This window comes from Corvus hawaiiensis, chromosome 17 (genome assembly GCF_020740725.1).
Source record: "Corvus hawaiiensis isolate bCorHaw1 chromosome 17, bCorHaw1.pri.cur, whole genome shotgun sequence".
In the NCBI taxonomy this organism is placed as follows: Eukaryota; Metazoa; Chordata; class Aves; order Passeriformes; family Corvidae; genus Corvus; species Corvus hawaiiensis.
Window position 1 is genome coordinate 15,572,800 of NC_063229.1, and position 10,605 is coordinate 15,583,404.

A 10,605-nucleotide genomic window follows, 5' to 3' on the forward strand; every position below is an offset into this window, starting at 1 on the left:
CATTTCAAACAAGGCCCCCTGGTTTCTTATCCCCAAGACACAAAACCCTCAGAATCCAGACATTGTGACTGAGCTGTGCCTCCACAACCCAACGACTCTTGGGCACACACCACAAACACTAAAGTTTACTTTAAGTCCTGGCCTTCCATGCTTCCATTGTCCTCTAAACTGCAAGATCTGACTCTCTGTTTTCAAAGCCACTACTGTTCCTTCATGAGACTGCCATTGCTAGAACCATGGCATGGTATAATACAGCTGGGAGTGTGGCTGTTCTCAAATTTATTTTACCAAAATACACCTTTTCAACTACTAATTATAATGGCACTCTTCTTTTTTTTTCCTTGGTACAATGTGAAGATTAGTCATGACAGGTGTTTTTTTCCTCCTCAGCAAGTAAAGAAATCCATACCTTAATTAATATAAGGAGATAATTACTATGCTGAGGTGATAAGGCCTCAGGCAGCTCTGTTGAGAAGCTATTTATTTCTCTTTCTTTTCATTCAGTTAAGTACAGACACTCCCCAGATGTGCAGAGCTCTTCATGCCAGCGAATACAACTGGGGAGGTGCAACTGCCACAGCAACAGGGAGAAAACTCAGGAAATAGGTCTTTGTCCTTGCAGGAGGGAAGATAAATATCTAGTTTTTCCTCTCTCACCTCCTCATTATCTCTCAGTCTCTGAAATCTTCTAAGCACTGATAAAAGCATTCTGTTTTACAAACTTTCTGGGGTCAAACTTATGTCTTATCAATAGTTAGCCTCAGTTTCTCTATTCAAGCTGGAGAATCCACTGCTTTGCCATCCGACAAATGAGGATGGACAGCTCTGGAAGTTCTTAACACCCTGGTGCTGTTCTAGTCCATAAATACACAAGGCTTCTACAGAGAACTGAAAGATGTTGACCACCATGGTCTCATTAGTGCTGTCCTGGCACTTCCCTGTGACAGATCAATAGCGCTACAGACCAGCTAGAGATTACCAGTAATTATTTTTTATTCATTTCATGCACTGTTTCAATTTGTTAAGCAGTTTAGAGATTGACCAAAAACAGGATTGCTGTGACTTGTCGTTTTCCAGGTTAAAATTGCTAATTAGGAGCTATTCAAATTATGACGTCCACAAGTCAGTAGTTAGGCCAAGTTTTTACTATTAAATCATAACCAAGGCATGCATTTCTCCCCATTTTCATGGATAGATTTACATTTTTATAAAAATAATCAGACAGCTACAAAAATACGCTTTTTTTGGGGGGGGGGGGGAGGTAACATAAAAAAGCAGCATTGTATTTCTATCTGTTTTTTCCATGTGATTTAGCCATTACACAGAGAAGATGAAACCTTATAGAACTTACTAGGAAAATGTGTGGGTTTTTTCACCATTTAAAATTCTAGTACTGAGGAAATGTTGAGTCAATTTTAGTGGCCCAAGCCATGAGCCCCCCTTTAATATCCTTAGCTAACACAGAACCAAATTCTTTGGCAGGTAACTCCTGCAGAATTTTTACAGCCTTCTGGGAATCATTTCCTAACTTGCAAACAACATATACAGGGAGAGAGGTTTGGTCATCAGTCCTCTGCTTTTCTTCGCAAATTCTTTTTTGTAAATACTGCATAGATTCTTCATTTTTCTCTTCCAGTTTACTCAGAGGGATGTGGACAGCGTGTTCCAGGCGGCAGATATCCACCTCCGCCTGCGGGCGGACATCCAGCAGCACGTGAGGGACCTGCTCATCCAGCAGCTCCTTGTACTGGTGCACAGAGATCCTGTCCTGGCTGGGCAGCAGCTGTAAAGTCCTGCACTTGTCCGTGGCAGAGGAACCGCAGAACGCCTCGTAATCCTGCAGGCAGGTGATGCTGGGATTGTCCCCGCACACGGCACAGTCCGCTTTCTTCGGCCGCAGCTTGATGTTGCGGAATCTCCCTTCGAGGGCATCGAACATCAGCATGGACTGGTTGAAGGAGGAGCCCATTCCCGAGGCGATCTTCAGCACCTCCAGGGCCTGGATGCAGCCGATGATGCCGGTGACGACGCCCAGCACGCCGCCATCGGCACAGTTGGTGACGGTGTCCGGCGGGGGCGGCCGGGGGAACAGGCAGCGGTAGCAGGGTCCCCCGCGGTAGTTGTACACGACGAGCTGCCCCTCGAGCCGCAGGGCGCTGCCGGACACCAGCGGCCTCCCGGCCAGCACGCAGGCGTCGCTCACCAGGTAGCGGGTGGGGACGTTGTCGGAGCAGTCGGCCACGATGTCGTACTGGCGCACGAGGCGCAGCGCGGAGCGCGGCCGCAGCGCCCCGCGGTAGGGCACGTACTGCACGGCCGAGTTCAGCCGCCGCAGCGCCGCGGCCGCCGAGCGCGCCTTGGGCCGCCCGCGCCGCGCCTCGCCGTGCAGCACCTGCCGCTGCAGGTTGCTCGTCTCCACCACGTCGTGATCCACCAGCCCCAGGCGGCCCACGCCGGCCGCCGCCAGGTACTGCGCCAGGGGACAGCCGAGCCCGCCGCAGCCCACCACGAGCACGGAGCTCCGCGCCAGGCGCAGCTGCCCGCGCACGCCCAGCTCGGGCAGCACCAGCTGCCGGCTGTACCGCAGGATCTCGGCCGCGCTCAGCGCCGACCGCGCCGGCAGCGGCGGCAGCTCCGCGGGGAAGCCGAGGGCTCCCTCCGTCTCCTCCTCCTCATCATCATCATCCTCATCCTCCTCGTCAGCATCCCCCGAGTCCCCCCGCGCCAGCTCGGCCGCCAGCCGCTCCCGCATCCCGCGGGCTCCATCCTCATCCTCGGCATCCCCCGCGTCCCCCCGCGCCAGCTCGGCCGCCGAGGGCTGCCGCAGCCCGCAGGCTCCCTCCTCCTGCTGCTCCCGCTCCCTGTCCTCCTGCTGCTCGGCGGTGTCCCCCCGCGCCAGCTCGGCCGCCAGCCGCTCCCGCAGCCCGCGCAGCTCCCGCTCCCGCCGGCGGATCTCGGCCCGCAGCCGCGCCGCCGCTCCCGCCATGGCCGCGCCGCTCCCGCCGGCCCCGCCGCTTCCGCCGCGTCACTGCCGCCATGGCGGCGCGGGGCCCCGCGCGGGTGTCGGTGCTGCTGCCCACCTACAACGAGCGCGACAATCTGCCCCTCGTCGTGTGGCTGCTGGCGCGCACCTTCAGCGACAGGTACCGGCGGCGCACCGCCAGCGGCCGCGGGACAGCCCGGGGCGCGGATGGCCGGGGCTCGGAGCGGGATAAACGCTCCCGGTGTGGCGTTTGGACGGCGTTGAGGAGCGACAGCCGTGTCCGAAGGGCTGGGAAATAGACGGCCATAAAGTGGCACGGTGGCGGCACAAATGGGAAATAATGTCATGGGAATTATTTCATTGGGAAATAATTATTGTTTCAGTGGAATCGATTTTGAAATTATCATCATAGATGATGGAAGCCCGGATGGGACACAGGAAGTTGCTCAGCAACTGGAAAAAATATATGGATCAGATAAAATAGTGAGTTGTGTATTCGGAATTTTTTTACTTTTTTTTTTGTAGTTGTTGTATTGGAAAGTACTATAAGTCCTTGAGAACTGAGATGGATTCCCTGGATTCTGCACTTTTTTACATCCTTGTTGTACCCCACTTTAGACAAGTGTAAGACCATGATAGTTCATAATGCTGCATTCTGAACAAATACGCAAAATCGTGAACTGATATTTGCAAAATGTTGTCAGTACTTAGTGCATTGCTGTGTGCTCCTGAGCAATGACTGATGGGTGTTACTGTACTTGGTGCAGGCCTGGGGAAAAGATGGGGTTTGGATAAGATTTCATTTCATTTTAATTGACTGCAGCAGTAAGGAAATTGGAAAGATGAAAGCTGGGCTGGGCTCGTGCTTTGTTTTTAATCTGTCTCATTGCATTCCTCAAGACCAGTTTTTTATTTATTATTTTTATCTATGTAATATCTTACTGCATAACCCTCAGTTATATACAAGAAGCTGTCATTTACTTAGTGGCAGTCAGATACTTCTCCAATCTGTTACTGCATAAATGCTAAGCCTCTTAAAGTATTTCTGGATTAAGTTGAATTTATGAAGATTGTTTTAAGAAAAAAAATATATGGGGAGTTTTAGTCTTTTTTAAAACCATATGTCAAGTAATTTATGTGTTTTTTATATCTCCTGTAGCTTCTGAGACCCAGAGCAAGGAAGCTGGGCCTGGGTAAGTCCTTATTAACTCTGATTAATACCAAAAAAAAAAAAAAATCTGCTGCATACTTTGATCGATCCAGTGTATAAAGGTCCAGAAAAAAATCACTGTAAAGCCCAAAAGCTGAAACATGTTTTCATCAAGTTGCTTGTAAACAAACAAGCTTAAAAAATGCACATATGAAAATCCCAGTGTGTTTATAAAATGTTCCCCTGAACCTCAAACCTGATCCTCCCTCCTGCCCTGCATCCACTGAGCACAGAATGAGAGTTTGAACTACTGGTGATGATTTGGAACCTGAGTCCTGTTTCCTGTGCCTCCTAAGTGCATGTGGTGCTTTTGTAAATGACATTTCAAGTAGTGACCCACTCCTCAAGCGAAGTTTGTCTGTGCATTTCCACGTTAAAAGAGTGAGGGAAGTTATTTCTGTTTCCATCAGGCACTGCTTATATCCATGGAATGAAGTATGCCACTGGGAATTTCATCGTTATTATGGATGCTGACCTCTCCCACCATGTAAGGCTGGATTTTATGTACTGTGGGTACTGTCTGTTATAATTCACTTTTCAGTGGTTGCTGTTATTTTACTCCTGCCCTTTTTTCTGATCTGTTTTTCTTCCATTTCAGCCAAAATTTATTCCAGAGTTTATCAGGTAGGTGCCAATTCTAGTATGAAAGTTGTACTTTATAAATTATTTATGAGGCAGTCTATGAAATTCTATGTCATACTGGATAAAAGGTAATTATAAGATTTCCCTGAAGTAGCTCTTTATAAGAGAACAATTAACAGGTGTTTAAATAATGTTCATAGCCACCCTAACTATTGCTTTCCTCTCTTCTTATTTGTTCAAAAGTCTGTAAAATACAGATTTTGTACTGGAAGATTGATTGTTCTTACTTTGAAATTTGTACTTTGAAACATTCCTCCAGTTTTTCTGATAAAACCAATTGTTTATAGAAAGCAGAAAGAAGGCAATTTTGATATTGTATCTGGAACAAGATATAAAGGAGATGGAGGAGTGTATGGCTGGGATTTGAAAAGAAAGTTAATCAGGTTAGTACTTTTCAGCTCTTTACCCAGAACTTTGTTATTTATAAATAATAATTCCAAGTACTCCATCCCTGTAAGCTGAACTGAGTCTTTAGTCCCCAGAACTGCTGTGCCTGCTGGGCACTGCAGAATCACATGAAACACCAGAAGCACCCACTACTGGCAAATTCTTTGGTTAAAATCCACCAAGAAGGACTGGAATGATATGGGTGGACTTGGAAAATGGATGGGAACAGTAGCCTCAGGTTGGGACAGAGATCCAGTTCCATCATCCAGGGAAGGGGCTGCGACTCTGAGGCGCGTCAGGTGTGAAGGACATGCTCAGCCTGCTCAGCTGGAGTGCTCCTTTCTGTCCCCAGCGAATGCCCTGCCAAACCCCTCTGGTGACACTGCCATGAGTCAAAAGCTAAGAGTGATGTGGCACAATCAGTGTCAATCAGTGATTACTTAGGCCTTGCTCCAGTGGCAGTGAGCACCAGGGAGGGGTTTCACCCAACCCAAGGCTCTGTCCAGCTGCTCTGGACACGTGAGGCTGCCCTGGCAGGGCTTACAGGGACCCCCAGGGAATCACGGAGTTTCTGGGGAGTCCCCTCTCCAGCACCTGATTTCAGAGAACAGGCAGAAGCTAATGGTGATTTATTTATCCTGCAAAGAATCTGGAGCACAAGCTGTGTTGCAGTCTGATCTGGAGGTGGTATCACAGGGAGTGGATTTGGATTTTTCCTGGTTTTTAATGGCTGGAATAAGTGCCCATCTTTTTGCACTACACAACTCTAACATTGATGTTTTCTTTCACAGTCGTGGAGCCAATTTTCTGACTCAGGTCTTGCTGAGACCAGGGGCATCAGATCTAACAGGGAGCTTCAGGTATGGGTCTGGTTTGCAATTCCTAAAGTTTACTGGAAATTAAGAAACTTCTAGACAAGGAACTGGAGTAAGAGCAGACCTTCTTTACTGTGGACTAGGAAATCGTTTGGAAAGGGTGGAAGAAGTAGTGGATTAGATTGCAAGAACTGCTGTTCCCATGACCTCGTTAGAGAGTTTCATAAATCGTAATGAGCTGAGTGATTGCACTTCAGATTCCTACACGCTGTCTGGATTTCTAAATTCCAGAAATTGTGCTTCAGGTTTCATTTTCTTTGGAATTGTGTACAGGTTGTACAGAAAAGAAGTCTTACAGAAACTAATGGAGAAGTGTGTTTCTAAAGGATACGTCTTCCAGATGGAGATGATTGTCCGGGCTAGACAGCTGGGATACACCATTGGAGAGGTATGGGGCAAGCTGGGATAAGTGCATTGTGCTTTCCTTTAAAGGAGACACAGATTGCTGACTTCTGGCTACTTCCAAGAAGCAGCCAAGATTTTCAAATTACTATAAAGAAATTACATGTGTGGAGTTCTCTTTTTCCAGCTTTGTCAGGTGAATGCCAGACCTGAAGTTGCAGTTATTTATTCCCCTGGCTGATGTGCTTCTCAGATCCTTCCCTCTTCCTGTTGCCATTTCTTTAGCAGCACACAATTTTGCAAGGTTCTTCAAAGGAGGGAAAGAAGTCAAAATACACCACAGAGCTGCTCTGAGCCTTTTCTTCCCTGCTTCCTATTGTATCAACATCTCTACTCAAGTCTTTACAAATCATTTCATTTTCTCCAGCAGCCTGATTCTATTTCAGATTTGTTCTCTGTCAATTATTGCCATGTTATTTTCCAGCTTTTCAGCTATCACAACTTTCTGCTTCTAAACTCTTTGAATGTGCTGTCTACAGTCAATGAAAAAACTCCAAGCAATTGTTAGATTCTCTATCTCCAGCAGTCTGCTGCCTTTTTTATTTTCACTGAATTGCTCTTGCTGGTCTCTTTAAAGATAATTCACTGGGAATCTCTCTGCAGGAGAATCTCAGAGCCAGTTCTTCATCCTCGTTTCCAGGACTATGAATTGTCAGAGAATTCTGGTGCTTGTACTTCTCTCTCTCCAAACTTCATGTGTGGCATTTCTCCACTGACACAGAGTAGAGCATTTCCTCACAACAAAGCAGCTCTTTTCTTCCACCTTTTTCGCTTGTGGAACAGCATCCCTGTGCTGTCTGTAGCTGGAGTTTGAGCCCAAGCTCTTTGGCCTCCACAGCCAGCTGCATTCACATTTTGCTTCCTAATATTGCTGAATTAACTCCTCACCTGCATCAAGATACTGAAACCTGGGCTGAGATGAGGTTTTATTGAATATACATTTTAAAAGAGTAAAACACACTTCTCTGGCTTCAAAAAACCTGTTGCTTGTACCTCTGCTGGCTGCTGCCTGTTACTTGACCCTGCCAGTCACCTACTGACAGCCTGTAGTGGTTGTATGACATCAAATATAAAGTATTTGTCTTGCAGTTCTCAGCCTGCTAGACAGGCTGCAGGGCTGCAGTGTCCCAGTCCCTGCTGGGCACGGGCTGGTTTGTGGTGGGCACTTACACCACCCTCCACAGGCCACCCAGTACATTCCCTGGGGAGCATCTTCTTCCCTCCTTTGCTCCCTCCCTAACATGTGGGAAGGGATTTCTCTCTGACATATGAAAAACTGCTTCATTCTTCTCCTTTGGCCTTGTCTTCCAGATTCCTCTGTGACACCTGTAACAAGCTTACACTGTTCAGATCCTGACGCATTCATATAAACAAGATTATTGTATTTTTACCAGTTTTTCTTGTCACTTCCCAGAGGAGGACAGTTTTCAATGACATTTCAAATACATTTATACACTATTTCCTGATCAATACTTAGGATCTTTATATATTTTGTAATTATCCAGATAGTAATACTGGGATTCCAAAAGAGGTGACACTTGCATATCTAACTCCTGGTTTGCTGCAGCTCCACAGGCAGAATGGGAGTTTTGATGCAGCTGTAAAATGTGGCTGTGAGGGAAAAATATTTCTTCAGCTAAGTTGAGATTGAGCTCTGCCAGTTTAAAAGGAACAAATGGCTGATGAGAACTGACACAGGCTGTACCTGCAGAGTTGCATGCACATCTCTCCTGTTTCGCTGGACTTCACCACGTGTGCGGTGTCCTCCAGCACATGGAATAGAGCCTTGGAAAATGCTGCCTCTGAGAGCAATGATGGAAGGAAGCAAGGAAGGCAGAAGTCCAGAAACAACAGAGTGCTTAATTGCTGTGCTCAAGAGTAACACTGGAGCCCTCTCATTAGATGAGATATTAACCATTTATTATCTTGGTCAGGAAATGCCACTTGTGCCATCCTGCCCTGCCTCCATATTCAGTGATTTCTGCCCATGCCCTGTAGACCAGCTGTGTGGAGTTGCCAGGATTGTCACTGGGATCATCAAGGTGACTCTGCTAAGACAGCAGAGTCATTGCTGAGTCTCTCTGCCTGCCTTTCTGGGCATCTTCTTCCCATCCTCTTGTCCTGGGTTCTCTTCTGTCCTGGCCTGACCTCCTGGAAATGTGAGAGAACCTCTGGCACACATGCAGGGGGCTGGGGTTGTGTGTTCCTCTTGCCAGCTGATTTCTGGTTGACACTGCCAGCAAAACACCAAGCCAATTTTTTAATGCCTTTTGCAATTTCAGTTCTTTATTTTAGTCCTGAAGTAATTCAATTTTGCAGACAAACATATATGGAAATGCTTGAATATTCTAACACCAGGTTGGCAGAATGTCCTGTCATGTGTCCCTTGTGTGTGGTCAGAGGACTGAAAGCAGAATGTTCCCAACATCTCATGAGTAGTGAGTTCATCTGGACAGTGTCACGTCATAAAGGAGACCAAAATTAATGTGTTAAATGCCCTTAAATCCTGCAAATAATCTATGAAATGGCCCAAGACTGATAAAAAGAGCTCTCGTTTCTACAATACTCACTGTCATGTTCCAAAGCCATCTCCCAGCCAGCGGTGAGGTTGAGCTGTTTTGTGGTGGGGACAGATTTGTGCTTCCTGAGGCACTGACTCAAAGGCTCTCAATTTGGCTGACAAGGAGATGCTGGAGGCTTTGTGAGCTGCTAAGTTTGCTCTGCCTGGATGTATCATCCAGCCACTGAGTAATGTCTTTGGATCAGCTTTAAAGGTGATAAACCAAGTAATTCCATACTCCCCAGCTATGGGGCATCATTAAAGCCCTGGTAAGAACTGACACAAAGGAAGCCAGCCTGGTGCTTGCCTCCTCCCCATGCCTGAACAAGCTCTAGCTCAAAGGCCATTCTTTAGTTCACAGAATTTCTGATGATTGAGGTTTTGAACCTTAAAAACAGTTTTGCTTGTTTCAACAGGTTCCCATTTCATTTGTGGACCGTGTCTATGGAGAATCCAAACTGGGAGGCAATGAAATTGTCTCCTTCTTAAAGGGGCTCTTGACCTTGTTTGCTACAACCTGAAAGTTCATCCTGAAGTAACTTTTTCAGATCAACATTTTCTGACATCTGTGTAGATTTAAACATATAATAGCAAAAGCTTGATAATTTGTGTGGTGACCAGGAGACCTGCTATGACCTAACAATTAGACAACCATCAACAATAAATCAAACATTCTGCAGCCCAGAATGCTCCTTCCTGCAGAAATGAACTATATGTTAAACTAAAAATTAATAAAGGCTAATGCTTTTCTATTTTTGTAAAAATAATTAAGTCTTAATAAAGAAGACAAAGCTAAATGATCTTTTGCATTTGGAAATGAATCATTATTCAGCAGAAGCTAAAGATGATTTTGAAATAAAGACAAGCAAGGACAAAAAAAAACCCTGGAATGTGTCCTGTCTTTGTCCTGTGGTTTGTAGATATTAATTGAAATAGATACTAATTAGTGTCCTTCCTTTCCTCAGCACATGTACACATGTGTCATGAAGCAGCTACAAAGAACAGCTCATGGCTGGGGTGGTTTAAGAGGAAATACAGAGCTCAGTGGTTTGTGCCTAGACTGGAAAGAAGGAATATTCTTTGGATAGGAAAGAGAACCATATGTGTGGAATAATTTTGTATTCTGTGTGTTTGTCCAGAAGCACATGAGCCCCTTTCCCTACCTTCCTTAGAAACTAAACATTCATTTAGCCTGTGAAATGGGCTCTCACCAGGTTTAGGGGAACAGGAGACCCTGTTCACCTCAGGGAAGGTATTTCAGATTTTTTCCTTGTATCAAGTAACAGTTTGCAATGCAAAGTCTGTATTTGCTCCAGATCCCAAGGAAGGAAGTACAAACAGAGCAATACAAGTTTTTGTTTCATGGTTTGATAGAGCCAGAACTCAGAAATTATGAAGCTCTTGCAATCAAAGGGAGGAGGATGAGATTATTCTGATAGTGGCTTTATATATTTATATGAAAAATGTCCTCTCCTTTTTTTTTATTTTGTGGATACCTGTATCAGAAAATTATTGGTGTGACAGGAGAAGCAACAAGTGTCCTAAA

General features: G+C 45.9%; 2 protein-coding genes across 2 annotated transcripts; one reads left to right on the plus strand and one right to left on the minus strand.

The window, feature by feature from the left end:
* Window positions 1–969: 969 nt before the first annotated feature.
* MOCS3 (molybdenum cofactor synthesis 3) lies at window positions 970–2,986 on the minus strand. Its single transcript, XM_048322174.1, has one exon. It carries the CDS (start codon window positions 2,984–2,986, stop codon window positions 1,388–1,390), a length of 1,599 nt encoding a protein of 532 aa, XP_048178131.1. The 3' UTR covers window positions 970–1,387.
* A 28-nt stretch (window positions 2,987–3,014) lies between these two features.
* On the plus strand, window positions 3,015–9,859 carry DPM1 (dolichyl-phosphate mannosyltransferase subunit 1, catalytic). Its single transcript, XM_048322055.1, has 9 exons — window positions 3,015–3,143; window positions 3,367–3,466; window positions 4,143–4,176; window positions 4,604–4,680; window positions 4,792–4,817; window positions 5,123–5,218; window positions 6,014–6,082; window positions 6,371–6,485; window positions 9,476–9,859. Exons 1-9 carry the CDS (start codon window positions 3,037–3,039, stop codon window positions 9,578–9,580), a joined length of 729 nt encoding a protein of 242 aa, XP_048178012.1. The 5' UTR covers window positions 3,015–3,036; the 3' UTR covers window positions 9,581–9,859.
* The last annotated feature ends 746 nt before the right edge of the window (window positions 9,860–10,605 follow it).

Bases quoted from the DNA above. Each gene is read 5' to 3' on its own strand.
- MOCS3 (XM_048322174.1), bottom strand. From the start codon at position 2,986: ATGGCGGGAGCGGCGGCGCGGCTGCGGGCCGAGATCCGCCGGCGGGAG.
- DPM1 (XM_048322055.1), top strand. From the start codon at position 3,037: ATGGCGGCGCGGGGCCCCGCGCGGGTGTCGGTGCTGCTGCCCACCTAC. The intron at 4,818-5,122 runs GTAGGTGCCAAT...AATTGTTTATAG, and splicing joins TTTATTCCAGAGTTTATCAG to AAAGCAGAAAGAAGGCAATT. The intron at 6,486-9,475 runs GTATGGGGCAAG...TTGTTTCAACAG, and splicing joins TGGGATACACCATTGGAGAG to GTTCCCATTTCATTTGTGGA.